Source organism: Lithobates pipiens, unplaced genomic scaffold (genome assembly GCF_037356315.1).
Source record: "Lithobates pipiens isolate NorthernLeopardFrog02 unplaced genomic scaffold, aLitPip1_a1.2 Scaffold_13, whole genome shotgun sequence".
Lineage (NCBI taxonomy): Eukaryota > Metazoa > Chordata > Amphibia > Anura > Ranidae > Lithobates > Lithobates pipiens.
The window spans coordinates 412391475-412407404 of record NW_027507718.1 but is presented as its reverse complement, the minus strand read 5'-3'; the positions used below and the strand labels follow the sequence as shown (position 1 = coordinate 412407404).

Sequence of the window (15930 nt, the reverse complement as noted above, 5' to 3'; positions counted from 1 at the left end):
GACAGGATTTTCCAATGGAAAATGTGTGATAGGACCTTGTTGTAGGAAATTCCGACCATGTGTAGGCTCCATCCCACATTTTCCATAGGAATTTCCGTCACACAAAATTTGAGATCTGGTTCTCAAATTTTCCGATAACAAAATCCGTTGTCGGAAATTCCAATCGTGTGTACACAATTCCGTCGCACAAAGTGCCACGCATGCTCGAAATCAAGCAGAAGAGCAGCACTGGCTATTGAACTTAATTTTTCTCAGCTTGTCGTACGTGTTGTACATCACCGCGTTCTTGACGTTTGGACTTTCCAAACCAACTTTGTGTGACCGTGTGTATGCAAGACAAGTTTGAGCCAACATCCATCGGAAAAATTCCCATGGATTTTGTTGTCGGAAAATCGTATCGTGTGTACAGGGCATAACTCCTATTGTGGGGCCATTTATTAAGGTCCAGATGTGTGACCTTTTTACATGTTCTGCAGCGAGGGTGGGCTCCCATCCCCGAGGGTGGGCTCCCATCCCCACTGTGGTAGAATGCCAGGGCCCAGTCGCTAGTGCGACCTTTACAACCCTGGTAGTTCCGCAAATGGGTGCTAGCAATATTTTGAGGGTTCGGTAACACCCCCTATTCCTGCCCCTAGTAATAGGGAGGCTGCATGGGCCCCCTGCAGCATGGTCAGGGGTCACAGTTGCGACCCCTGAAGCTCCGCCAAATAAGCATTATACAGTGAGGGGGGGAGCAGTGGGCAGTATACAGCGGGTGGGGGGAGCAGTGAGTAGTATATGGGGAAATAGTGGGCAGTATACAGTGGGGGGGCAGTGAGCAGTATACAGTGGGGGAGCTGTGATCAGTATATGGGTTGGGGACAGTGGACAGTATACAGGAGGAGCAGTGAGCAGTATACAGTGTGGGGGGAGCAGTGGGCAGTATACAGTTTAGAGGGGTGGGCAGTGGAGGGGGTGCAGTGAGCAGTATACGGGGGGAGGCAGTGAGCAGTAAACAATGGGGGGAGCAGCGTGCAGTAAACATTGTGGGGGGAGCAGTATACAGTGGGGGAGCAATATACAGTGTGGGGGGGGGGGCAGCGAGCAGTATACAGGGGAGGAGGGGAGCAGGGAGCTGTATACAGTGGGGGAGCAGTATACAGTGGGGGGGGGCAATAACCAGTACATTGGGGGAAGCAGTGAGCAGTATACAGGTGGGGGAGCAGTATACGAGAGGGTAGCAGTGAACAGTATACAGTGGAGGGAGCAGTTATCAGTATACAGTGGGAAGGAGCAGTGAGCAGTGTACAGGAAAGGGGAGCAGGGAGCTGTATACAGAGGGTCAGTGCGCAGTTTACAGTGGGGGGGGGGGCAATGACCAGTATATGGGGGGGGAAGCAGTGAGCAGTATACAGGCGGGGGGAGCAGTGAACAGTATACAGTGGAGTGAGCAGTATACAGTGGGAAGGATCAGTAAGCAGTATATGGGGAAGAGAGCAGGGAGCTGTACATGGAGGGTCCGTGGGCAGTTTACAGTGGAGGGGTGCAGTATACAGTGGGGAGGGCAATGAGCAGAATACGGGGGAGCAGTGAGAATTGATAGGGGGGCAGGGAGCAGTAAACAGTGGAGTGAAAGGTGACCAGTATACAGTGGGGGAGGGGAAGGAGTGAGCAGTTTACAGGGAGACACACGTACACACGGGCGGACTGTATGGCCTACTTAGTCCATCGAAACACATTTCAGCGGACAGTCCGCTCGTGTGTGGGCTTCAGCGGACTTTTTCGGCGGCAGGAGAGAATGGCCGTCCCTCTTACCCAGGCGGCCCGGCCCACCGGGCAAATGCCTGGCGTGTCCTATGGCTCGTCTAGGGCTGGTGATAGTCATGATCTTCCAAATCCTATTCAGGTCCTATGCATGACCAAGAGCAACCCGAGTATGGCCCAGAGGATCATGGCCATCACTGTAGGTATGCCAACTACTAAAGTGATTTCCAGCTTCCTCAATGGTCTGTCAGGTATGAGTAAGGCCGCGTACACACGGGCGGACTGTATGGCCTACTTAGTCCATCGAAACACATTTCAGCGGACAGTCCGCTCGTGTGTGGGCTTCAGCTGACTTTTTCAGCGTGCAGTCTGGCGTACTAAGTATTTCGGATTTTTCGAAATTCTGTCCGTCATACTTTGGTTTCAGCGGACAATCCGCTCGTCAGTAGGCTAGTTCGACGGACTAAGAATGGCGCATGCTCAGAAAGGATTTACACGGCGGAAGGGTGCATTGCTGTGTATTGGACTTCCTATTTCTAGTCCCGTCGTACGTGCTGTACACGTCATCGCGCAAGCTTTCGACGGACTGTTTGTGCATCCGTGTGTGGTCCGAAAGTATTCGAAAGTATGACGGACTGTCCGTCGGATTGTATGACGGACTAAGTAGGCCATACAGTCCGCCCGTGTGTACGCGGCCTAATACATACTTACATTGTGCCAAGCTGGGCCAATGTAAGTATGCAATACAAATCATTTCTGGAGTTTAGATTTAAACACAAATATAACAAAGCAATGTGATTGTAATTTTATAACCTCATTAGAATCAGAAGAAAATAATTGTTCAAAAATGTTTTTTTCTAAATAAGGATCTTTTTAATTTTAAATTTTTTTTTAGCTTTGTGAATTGGGCCTATTTTCTTATCTTCCTGGATCAAAAGATAAAAAAAAAAAATTACGTATGACATCAATTCGTGCAAAACTTTTTAAATGTAGTATTTGTTTAGTTCAATAACTGTTTATTGGTTTCAAGAAGAAAAATACGAAGGTTGGAATGGTCCAGATGTTAAAGCCATAGCAAACCGCATCCCAAAAAAAGTCTCAAGTTTAAGTCATAATGTGCTAGTATGCACCGCTTACTAGCACATTATGACTTAAACTTATGACTTTTTGATGCATTGCATACTAGCACATTATGACAGACCTACCTGAAAATGAAGCCCTCCAGCCTTATGCTGTCACCACTGAAGACTCTTCCATCTTCAGCCGATCTTTTTTTCCAGGTTTGCAGGCTTCGGCTATCTGATTGGCCGAGACAGCGATGATGTCACTTTATGCGCACAGGAGTCCCTGTTTACGGCATGGCTCTGAAGGAATGCTACGGGTTTGCCCTTCTTTCAGAATGCATGCACCGGTGACGTCATTGGCTGCATTTAAAGTAAATATCTCCTAAACGGTGCATGCTTAGGAGATATTTACAGTACCTATAGGTAAAAAAAAAAAATATATATATATATATATATATATATATATATATATATATATATATATAGCATATACAATTGCTACAAAAGCCATGTTATAATTTGATGCTATTAAAAACTACCTTTTATTTTCAATCTGTAGCCGCTGTTTTCTTAAATCAATTAATGTAATTATGACAACCTGGTGCCTTGTTATACACACTTGGTCTACAGACTATCCCTAGAAATGTCATTTTTGGCTTTTGCAATTGGCTCACAGATTTCCCTAAAATTCTGTACTGAGATACAGTTACTTACCTTGTCCCCTGGATCCAGCGATGTCCTCCGCGCTGTGTGATCGAGCTGTCCTCCGCTCGATTCACACAGTGCCGAATGCCGCCGAGCTCCGTTCCCTGCGACGTTATGGCGCACGGGAGCGGAGATCGGCGCCAAATTCAAAAAAGTAAAAAGACACAAAACACACACAGTACTGTAATCTTACAGATTACAAGTACTGTATAAAAAAATTACACACCCCCTTTGTCCCTAGTGGTCTGTGCAGTGCCCTGCATGCACTTTTATATTATAAATACAGTTTTTTCTGCCTGAAATTTGGAGATTGTCCATAGCAAACAGAAAGTGTCCCTTTTTCAGTGTTTTAAGATTTGATTACATTATTGAATAATTTTTATTATTCTTTATTATATTATAAACTTTATCATACCCGGGATGTCTGCTAGATTGTACCGCTTTCAGCACCTAAAACCAGAATGAATCATACCGCCAGGGAGGTTAACTGACAGCTGTGTGGACATGCGACGCTGTACCCAAACAAAATTGATGTCCTTTTGTTTTCACACAAATATAGCTTTCTTTTGGGGGTATTTGATCATCATTGCAGTTTTTATTTTTTGCACTATAAACAAAAAAAAAAAGCGCCAATTTTGAAAAAAAAAACACAATATTTTTTTAATTTTATTTATTTTAGATTTTTTTTAAAAAAGCTAATTTTTTCCTCAGTTGGGGCCGATATGTATTCTTTTACATATTTTTTGTAATCAATCGCAATAAGCGTATATTGATTGGGTTGTGCAAAAGTTATAGTATCTACAAAATAGTGGAAAGATTTCTGACATTTTTTTTTTTTTTTTTTTACTAGTAATGGCGATGATCAGTGATTTTTATCAGGACTGTGACATTATGGCTGACAGATCGGACACTTTTGACACATTTTTTGGGACCATTGACAATTATACAGCGATCAGTGCTATAAAAAATGCATTGACTGTGTAAATGTCACTGACAGGGAAGGGGTTAACACTAGGGGGCAATCAAGGGGTTAACTGTGTTCCCTAGTGTGTGTTCTAACTGTAGGGGGATGGGAGTGACTGGAGGCAATGATAAATCGTTGTTACTAGCTATTAGGAACTCACGATCTGTCTCTCCTCACAGAACAGGGATTTGTGTGTTTACACACACACACACACACACACACTTCCCTATTCTGGCTCTTGTACCCACAATCGTGCATGGCCGGTGGTCATCACGACCACCGGTCACACGCATCGGCACCCCCGCAGTGCAGTGGGCGTACACGCACCTGCTATCCCACTTAAAGGGACCGACATACAGCAGGGGCTGGTCGGCAAGTGGTTGAAGACATGTAAAATGTGGCTACCAGAACACTGTTAACAATACATTTTTCTTATGCAGTTCAAACAACTGGGTGCCAAACTCAGGCCGATATTTCACCCACGCCAAGTCTTTTGCCCGATTACTCCTTTCGAGAAAAGTTGCTTAGACAAAACCTCACTGCACCCTTGTTTATCATTATCCTACAACATGCTGACCACTGACTCACGCTCGAATTACCTCCCCTTCCTAAGTAAATAGAAAACTGAGCTTAAGACCTATTTTTCTCAACCACAAAAAGAGCGTAGCTTATCACTTGGGGTGGCCGTACTTCCTGGGGCTTTAAATAGCACTCTGCTTTGTCATTAGATGTTTTCTGTTTGACTTGTGGAACTTGCACATTCTATGTTTCTAATCACAAGCCATAGGTTTACTGCCCTGTTTGTTCCACTCTGTTGGAGTCTAAAATAAAAACATTATATAAATAAATGTCTCAACTCAAATGCTCCCTAAAGAAAAGAGAGCAAAAAAAAAAAAAAAAAAGACAAAAACGGGGTAAGGGGAGATGGAGGGAAGGTAGGCGGCAGGGGTAAGGGTAAACATTTTCAAGAGTGCTGCCTAATAAAATTCAGGCAAAAGTTTTTAATTTTGGGAAGAGCAGTGAAGGCTTTTTTCCGGTTTTTATTGCCATCTGTGTCTGTACTGGGGAAATTTTACTTCACTTCCTGTCAGAACAGGAGGTGATGGGAAATCAATCTAAAATGAACACAGATGCTGGATGGTGTGAGTAATAGAGTATATGCCATCCTGGTGCATTGTTCAATACTAGCAAAGCTACAGATGACCGGATTGTGATAGACTCCCTTCCCAAAACGAAGAGCAATAGAACTGTCACAGCTAAGAGGACGATCCAAACATACTGCAACTTTAAGAAAAATACATATTTCAAAATTCTAATGCACAGTGATGATGCTCCTCTGAATGGAGGGATGTTAAAAAAAAAAAAAAAAAAGCACGGAGGAGCATCAGTCATATAAAATCGACCAGCTCTCCAATTCCGAAGCTTTCTCTGCTGAGTGAGAACTCCATGGGGCAACACATGCTTCACACTGCAGCCAACATTTTTTGAATGGGGTGTAAAATGCAGGCTATGGTGAAAGCACCCTAGTTTAGTATATTAGCGAGCAGATAGCTATCCCTCTGTTATAAATCTGCCCCTAAGTTTCAAAAAAGTGTTGAGAGACTAGCATCCTGTGTAGAACAGCTTCATATTTTCACTAGAGAACAGTAGATATGGACATTAGAACAGTGGGGTAGTCACCAAGCTTGGTAACTGCTAATGTGATTTGTTTATTGGAGGGCTGCCCATGTAACTATATTTATATTCTGTTCCATTAAACTGCAGTGAAATAACTTTCTCACTGCCCCCTGTGTGGTCCCTGGGCAAAAAGGGCATCTATTGCAACAAGTGTGCCAGCAAGGGCAAAGACACAACTCTTCACTTTGGCTGAACCTAGTATGATGCTCAACCCTAAAAGCTCTTAAACTCCCACAAATATGGCCAAGTTTAGATTAGCAATTTTTCTTCTGTCATATTCTTATACTGAACTCAACATTGAAATTCATGTTTCAGATGATCCTGTAGAGCATATATGTTACCAACTACGCAATTCTCACAAAAAACATTAACTAATTCCTGCAATGACTAAAAAGCTTAGGCAGATTAGGTTTACTCTGCAAGTGCCGGGACAAGGTCATCTAGAGCCCAGGGCGATCATGCCAAACTGCATGCCCCCCCACCCCCCAAGATGTATGAGCATTATGTGAGAGCAAAAATCCCTCCACAAAAAAACTGATCACTAATATGCATGTTTAACCCCCAAGCATACATTCCCCCTCCTCCCAGTACAAATCTGCCCCACCCCTGCCAAAATCCCCCCTCCCAGCACAAATGCCCCCCTCAAAAAAAATCACTCCTCCAAGCACAAATCTTCTACTCCTAATATTTCCCATCTGAGTACACATCACCACCCCACTCCAAATCCCCCCTCCCAGCATGAGTTCCCCCCAATCCCCCCCTATTACAAATCTTCTCCCATCCCCCCTCCCCACACAAATCCCCCTGAATCACCACTCTTAGCACCCCTCCCCAAATTTTCCCTCCTAGAACAGTCCTTACCTCCTGCCGTCCCCCAAATTCCCCCTTCCAACATAAATCCCCTCTCCCCACCTCACTGCGGTGCCCCCACACCTCACAAAAAAACCACAGTACCCAGGGCAGCCACCCATCCTGCCCACCCCATGTCCCAGCCCTGCTTTCAAGTGACTGAGGGAACTCCATCCCTCTTCTTTTTCTCTTTTGTATCTTTCTTTCTTACTTGGAGGTTTCTCACAGTCTTCCCTCTCTCACTCCACCCTTACCTCTCCTCTCCATCCGGGTCAACCACTTGGTCCACATTCTAATACACTATTATGCCATCTGAGGTACTGTATATTCTACCATTAAACTAGTTTCACTTACTCTAAATAGTGTCAGCATCCCCTAAAAGGGTTCTATAATCTAAGCGGACCTAAAGTACATGAGGGCTCAAATATGCTTCTTGCGGAAAACCCATTTTAGAGCAGGTAATGTCCCTAAGCTTTATAAGCACTGTTCCCGGCAGTCTTTCATACAAACTCCCCAAGATTAGAAATCAAAAGGGTTTAGCATTCTTCTGCACAACTCTATTTAGTGGGGACTACATGATACAAGATGCAACAGGAAAGGCCAAGCTCTATTTCTCAAGGGATCGATCAGCCTGCATATTTGCACCTTGGTAAACCTGTACCTCCCCAATACACACCAGGTCCTTTTTTAAGAATACAATATGGACAAACTACAGGAATTTTCTGAGGGCACTGTAAATGTGAAATGGGACTTCAACCTCACATTAGACTCCCTTACAAATACATCATGGGCAGCCTCGCACCTTTCATAGACAACCTTTATCTTTCAACTGGTGGATATATGGAGCAAAAAGTAAAGATTACACATTTTTACTAACATATACTCGAGGATTGATTTCTTTCTAATCTTCCATGCCTCTCTTCCATGGGTTACACAAGCATTTATAGGATCCATTACTGTTTATGACCATGCTCCTATCTCGTTAGAGATCAATTTGACCTCCCATCTGAACAAACCCTAGCACTGGAGGCCTAATGAAACTCTCTTGGAAGACCTGCAGGTACAGGCATAAGTCCTGCAAGACTTGAGCACTGCTGCTACAACTGACTTACACGATTGTGATCCTCTGATCCTAACATATGTGGGGCCATAATAAAACTAGGGACAAAGCTTGAGAAAATGCAGACCAAACAAGTGGTGGCTATGTAGAGAGACAATTATAGATTAGAAGCAGTTCATAAATGTTCTCTTGCTAGCTCAGTTTTGGTGGAGTTCACAACACTTCGACAGTGGTTTAAATTGTTCCACTTTTATAAAGCCAAGGCGTCAATCACAAAGTGCAAGACATTTTTTTATCAGCACAGAAAGAAATGTGTCAAGATTCTTGCATGGTCTCTCAGGGCCCAACAGGCCTTCATGTACATTTCTGAAATCCTCAGCCATAACTGTGACAAGGTAACTATCTCAGCAGACATTCCGTATGTTTTCAAACTTTATTACGCCTCTCTATACAATATTGATTTCTCCTACCCAACTAGACAGTGGACAGTTTCTAAGGAGGCAATCTCTCATTATTTAGAAGATGCAGCGTTCCCTCCTCTCTCAGCACAGGCCTTGGAGGACTTGGATGTCCCAATCATTTCAGATGACTTTCTTTTGGCCATCTCCCAGACACAAAGTGCCAAAGCACTGGGTCCAGACAGCTTTACACTATTATACTACAAAACAATTGTGCAGATTCTCTCATTCTTCTTTAAGACATTTAAGGCTGTAAGCTCCGGCTCTTCTTTCCCTACCAACTTGCTCAGAGCACACTTTAAGGTTATTGCAAAGGAAGGTGAATATCCTATGTTATGCCAGAATTAACTGTCAATTCCTCTCTTAAATGCAGATCTTAAGCTCTTTACTAAGATTTTGGCCATTAGATTATTGACCTAGATCCCAGAGGTCATACACCTGGACTAGGTGGATTCCGTCCCCTCCACGAAGACCAGAGACAACACCACCAAAGCACTGGCTGCCATTGATTCTGCCCATACCAGTTCCAACCCCTTAATGTTATTATCCACCAATGCCGAAAATACTTTTGATCGGGTGAACTGGACCTTTATGGAGGGGGAGCTGGCCCATCTTGACCGAGAGCTATATATTTCCATTCTTCAGCGCAAGTGAAAGTCAGTAGATATTTATTGGCCCCCTTAATAACCAATGGGATGCATCAGTGCTGCCCACTATCCCCACTAATTTTATCCTTACATTAGAACTCCTTATCAGAATGATCAGGGAAAATACAGATATTAGTGGGCTTACCCTTGGCACCTTGAAATTATCAGCATATGCAAATGGCCTGCTATTCTTCATTCAGTTTCCCTTATGAATCTATTTGCCGAGATTGAAAAATTCAGTGCTCTGTCAAATCTATGTGTTAAGTGCCAGAAATTAGAGGCCCTGAACATCTCTATCCCAGATCCATCGGTACGACTCCTTAAATCTAACTGCTCTGTCAAATGGGCATATTTGCGTAAAGTGCTGCGTAAATTGACTGTGCTATACAAGTACCTGAAATAAATTTAAAAAATACAAATAAATTAGGTATTTGGGCACCAACCAACCCAAGGATGTTGCAAATAAGTTTTCAGCTAACTTTCAACGGGACATGTTTACCTAGCAATCAGGTACTTTTTCAAGGTTTGTGAAGTGTAATATACTAAAGATGATTGCCCTGAATCTTATACCTACTACAAATCCTTCCAGTCCACATTCCATTTCCTACCCAAAAGTACCAACAAAATTTTTATCTGGGATCATAGGTCTCCACAACTTCTCCACTTGATACTCGGTCTACCAAAATTTTGAATGAGGGGAAATGGTATTCCTAGATGTTACAAACATCCAAGCCCCCTCTCACCTCACATGCGTTATTGACAGGTTAAAACAAGGATCCCATAAACAGTGGGTAGCTATTGAACAAGCCTTGTCACTGATTCCCTTGTCTGTATTTTCATGGTGTACAATGACATTACCTCATTCGCTTAAAGCTCTCCCTACTCTAAGGGTCACCTGGTCAGTATGTAAGAAGTTATTCCAGGATGGATCCATTTGTCCTGGTCCTTCTCCTCTATCCCCCATTTCCGATTTTAGGCAACTCATGCTTTCAAACTGGTATGGAAGACCCTATTGGAAACCTTCTAAGTTTGACAAGATAGGGATTTTGTTGGCTCACCCCATATGGAGAGGAGTCACTTTGCTTTTCCTCTTCAGCTTCATTCCCCTCATCCTTTTTCTGCATGCCTTGTTGTTCTCTATTTCTCTTTACATTTCAAATAGCTCTATTGATACCCTCTTGCTGATTAAATGAGCTTATTTAATTATAAATTTTTTAGTGCCCAATCATAGTCTGACGGGACTATGCAGATATAGGGTATTTTGCATACAACTTCTTGATGGGACAAAGACGATTCCGCGTCTCTCTGATTGTTGCCATTAACCATCATGAATAACCTGCATATTACTGTTATGGCTCCATTTTCACCCTATCAACATGTGTTGCTCTTTGGTCCTTATGAGATTCTGAAAAAACTATTAAAAAAAAGAATTTGCCTAAAAAAAAATAAAAAAAAGCCTATGCAGTCTAGATCACATGACTATGTTTTTGCAAGCAGGTGCATGTGGGGGTTACTTCAAGCCAGCAGAAATTTAAGATAGTCTATTGTTTTCAATCAGATAGTTCTTGTCAGCTAAACTTGTAGAGTGATAAGTGGATACTACAGGCTGCATATACAGTATAAAGAACAAAGCGCTATGGCTGGCATTAATCTGCAATGTCTAGTCCACTCTTTCTCAAGCAAAGTTCTATGGAAAGCTAGAGTTCCGCCAGAGGTTGCTGGGGGTTTCTTGAGCAATTAACTGACTGTTCAACTGACCATCATGCTAATGAGCCAGGAGCTGTACTTATAGGAATTATTGGCAGGAGCTCCAGGAGACCAGAATGTTATTTCAGGGGTTCGTCGATGCTTAAAGCGTAGTACACACGATCAGAAAATCGGACGAAAAATATTCCTTTTGAAGCGATCGTACGATAATCTGATCGTTAGTACACAGCTTTCAAGAGCCGATCACGACAGTTCATCCAAAGTTATCCGAAGCAACAAACAAACATATTTTGTTTAATCAGTACAGTATTCATCCAAAAAAAATAAAAAATAGGAAGAGCAAGACCATGCATGTTCGTAAGTTTAGTAAATTCTTCATTTTCAATATGACACTAGCATGCAAATACAATCATTAGTCCACCATTCCCATTATGTGTATGAGGCTTAAATGTTTGAGAAAGACTGATCTAGTCTGTTCTTGGGGCCAGCTATTCAAAGTATAAAGTAGTAGTAATGTGTATGTAAAAGCATTTTTGCCTTTTGATTTGGACAGAGTAGGTTAAGAGTAGGCCCATTGTTGGGTGTTTACCACAATCTCTGTCCCAACTGGTGAGATTCACAGTTATATTTGTCCTGGTGATCATTGTGACCAAGACAGCAAAAGAGGAGAAATCTAATATTTGGTCTGTTTTCAAAGTAAGAGGTGGAAGAAAATCCTCCAATGTTCCTGTGGTAGCTCTCTAAGCCCCTGTACACACGGTCGAAGATTTCCACAACCAAATCCGTCGGATTTTGTCCGTCAGATTTAGTCTGACGGATTGTGTCCGAAACTGTTGCATACACACGGTCGGACTAAGTTGTTGAAAAATCCGATCTTTCAGAACGTGATGACGTAATTTCGTTACGATGGGACTAGATTCAGGCTAGTAGCCAATAGCTTTGATGTAGGAATTTGATCTGAGCATGCGTGGCACTCGGTCCGATCAAAATTCTCTACACATGATCGGATTATGTCCGATCGGCCCAGTTGGTCGGGAAATATTTCCAACATGTTGGAAAATTGGGTCCGATGGAGATTCGGACGGAATCAGTCCGATGCATACCACACACAGTCGGATTATCTGACGACACGGTCCGATAAGACGCATTCCGACGGATTCTCTGACCGTGTGTACGCGGCATAATAGGGGGATTCCATCCACTTCTCACTTTATTTTGTATTTCTGCTGGAAGCAGAACACAGGAATGTAATGTTTTAACTCCTACATAGTAAAAGTGAAAAAAAAATTTGGTTGAAATAAAAAGTAAAACTATCATTTTGCAAAAGGAAAAAAACGCCATGAATTAAAATAAAAGCAGGCACACAAAACTTCTGTTGTGCCTTATTTATGCCAATTTCAGCATTTGATCTAGTTAAGAGTTTCTCCTTCGTAAGCATTTTTTTATTGGCCTATGATTGTGATTTGTTGCCTCAATGGCCAATAGCGAGGAGCGATAGGCAGCCAGACCAGGTCAGAAAATATTACAACCCTCTCTGTTTTAAGGTTTGTTAAGCTGGTTAAATCTGAAAAAAGGTACGTGAATGCACTTGCAGGAGCCTATATTTTATTTCTGTAAACAGTTCTGTTGCTTACGTGAGTCAGATTTCCTCAAATTAGTAAAATAACCTGATTGAGTCAAATGCGATGCTGCACAAAACGTTTATTTCATGTAAAAAAAAGGAAATCCATTGTAACATCACTACCAAATTACAATCACACATGTTTTCCCATCTTAAACTATTTTCAGACTGCAATCTATATTATTCACAGCCTTGACTTTTGGCTACATTGAGCTTAGTGCTATTTGTGTCTGTTTCAAGTGCATTGGAGAAGATAATTTTCCGCCTAAGCAACTGGTTAGAAAAGTCACCCAGCAACTGCACTTCAGTGGACCATGTCGACAAACATGCCTGCATTAGGTTACATGTAACTACTTCTGTTCCACTATACATAAAGAACTGTGCATGCCATTTGGCAGAATTACATATTAATTTTCTATTCATTACAGAGAAATGATAGATAACAATGGTCTTCTTCATGTTAACAGTAAAAACACTATATACATATAACGTGAACACCAGTATTATAAGGACTTGTTTTATGTGTGGGTACAGAGAAAACCCCATTTTTCTATATCCACTTTTCAAAGAATACCATGCAAGGAAAATAATATAATAAAAAAACTGTATTTTTGCATGCACATAATTGGATGTTGGCAGTCAGCAAAGCTTCACCTCATTCACTAAGCTCTTGGGAAAATTCCAATAAAAAGTGCAATTTCCCGTGCAAAGTGAACAGCCTATTTGACTTTAGTAAATCAAGCCCAAAGTGTATATTATGCTGGCATAGAACGTTGAAAGCATAGCCAAAGAAAAAATAAAACAAAAAGATAAATCACAACTTTTATTCAGTGTACCCAAGACAAATAAAAGTAAGCCCTATAATACTGGTGTTCACATTGTTGTCTCCACTTGGGTAATAGTTCATGTGGTGGTAGGTAGATAATTCCTCCTAGTAGAGCTGGCTCCAGACATAGACCAGTGGAGGAAGAAAGGGGAGGGGAGGATGGGGGGTTGGTCATCATATCTTTGATGGGTAGAACCAAGGCAATATGGAGGATATGTAGACAGGCGTGTCATTTTGGGGAAGTATAATGGTTTATTTACTAAAGCCAAATAGGCTGTTCACTTTGCAAAGGTAGCTGCATCCTGTAAGGCAATTTTCCACAGAGCTTACAGAATATGGTAAAACTGCACTTTACAGAGAATACCCAATCACATGTGGGGAAAATAAAAAATACTACATTTTTGCCTGCACATGACTGGATGATGGAAGGCTGTAGAGCATCACCTCATTCACTAAGCTATGGGGAAAATTTCCTTGCAAAGAGCAACTGCAACTGTAAAGTGAATAATATGGATTTAGTAAATTGACTCCACGGTCTCCTATTGACCTCCATCTGCACAAGATTTTGAAAAGACAAATCATGAGGAATGTCACCCAAACACTCAAGCTTCTTGCTCACCGATTCTCTTTTAAGCCCTTTCAAGCAATTATAAGTTCATTTGTGTTTTACTTACCTACAAAAGTAAGTAGTACTACCAGCAAAAGTATAAGAGCACAAATACATGGAATTAGAATTAGCAGCAAAACCCGCAGGTACTTGGCAGATGCCAGCTTCTGAGAACATCCATTCCCCATATTATCTTCATCTGTTCGAAAAACCTGCAGAACAGAAAGGAAAAAACAGTGCACTGTTATTAAGTTGGATTGTTTCCAAGATGTATGTCCCCAGCTGCTATGTATACATATACGCATATTCCTCTACATGCTCTCAATTATTAACAAGCAAAGAAAAAACACTAAACCAGCTGAACACATTTTACATCAATTGACCATACACCGGTAGACCCAAGTGACAAAAGGACACTGTGAGGGAGATTTACTAAAACTGGAGCACTCAGAATCTGGTGCAGCTGTGCATGGTTGGCAATCAGCTTCTAACGTCAGCTTGTTCAATTAAGTTTTGACAATGAAACCTGGAAGCTGATTTGTTTCTGCGCAGAGCTGCACCAGATTCTGCATGTTCCAGCTTTAGTAACTCTCCCCCCGTATGGCCGCTGACATAATTCCTCTTTGAATTCTTGTGTCTGTTATGGACTTCAACAATGAGATTCATAGTTGGAGAGATCCACCAAACAGACTCACATTTCCTGCTTCATACACTGCAATGGAAAATATATATAAATATATTAAAAGTAAAACTTCTCCACAAATGATGTAATGGCAAGTGCAGAGATCTCGCCATCAGGATTTCCAAACAGTACAAGAAGCTGCCCAATGATTCAACCCAGACAACTAACCTTTCAACGTAGCAAATGGACCATTTTTTGGGGTAGAAAACACAACACGACTATATGCATAGACAGTCAATCAATCAGATTTTCCAGCCTGCCCATTGAATATCTGGTGTTTGCTGGACTCATTCCCCATGTAACTATTTTCATCATTGTCATACTGTTAATAAGCACCTTAAGAGGGTTTAATCATCTGTGTCTCTGGACATCCAGCAAGACAAAATATATAAACTGTTTTGCAGCTGGAAAGTATGGATAAGCTGTTTGTTGATGAGGGCAGCATCTATATTAGGGGACTTTTACAATTATTTACATAGCTAGTAACTGATCCTGTTAATCTGACCCATGACAGGGCTATTTATACAGGGGGAACTCCGTCTATTACTGATGGAATGGTGTGATACTATAAAAGTGGACAGAGCCTTCTTACTAGACAGGGAGCGGAAGTGCTCCGTGGGACAGACTCATAAATAGCTTCTGCTTGTAAGGTCGGAGAAGTTACAGTAAACTAAATACAATATGGAGGACACTCTCATATCATCACTGGCTACAACCCATATATTCTTTATGACATTACAGAATAATTTATATTTGCTTACACTGAAAATAAAAAAAGTCACAGTAGACGTAAGAACATAACTTCTTGAATTTGATGACAGCGTTTTGCTAATAAAAAGTTATTAGATGTTGCTCTTAATAAAACAATGTTTGGTTAAGAAAGGAATTTGCAATGGTTCATGTTCTGTTCTCAGATATACAGATGTTTCTATTTTAAAGGTGAACTCTAGGCACGCATAATGCAATTAGGATATTTATTTTGATTTGATATCAGCACCTTACCTTACCCTGTACGGAAGAGCTAAAACTGGAAGAGGGAGAAGCTGCAGTACTAACTAGAGGTCGACCGATATGGGTTTTTCTCTGGCCGATGCCGATGCTGATATTTAGAAATCACGGCGGCCGGTGGACGATATATGATGCCAATTTTTTTTTTTGGGCCGATGTGTTAGGCCAATTTTTTTATTTATTTTTTTCCTTTTTTTTATTTCCCCTTCATCTCATAAAATCTAACAGACACCTTTCCCACTGGGGCGTTTTTCAGGCGCTTTTGGGCTAAAAATAGCGCCTGTAAAGTGCCTGCAAAACGGCTCCCCTGCA

At 41.8% G+C, this 15930-nt stretch overlaps 1 protein-coding gene across 1 annotated transcript in view; it reads right to left on the bottom strand.

Moving 5' to 3' along the window:
• Nucleotides 1-15930, bottom strand: part of CORIN (corin, serine peptidase) — a 377616-nt gene that overhangs the window by 256330 nt on the left and 105356 nt on the right. Inside the window, exon 2 of the mRNA XM_077477533.1 lies at nt 13996-14140. Within this exon, the coding sequence (XP_077333659.1) occupies nt 13996-14140 (145 nt within the window). The remainder of the gene's footprint in view (nt 1-13995; nt 14141-15930) is intronic.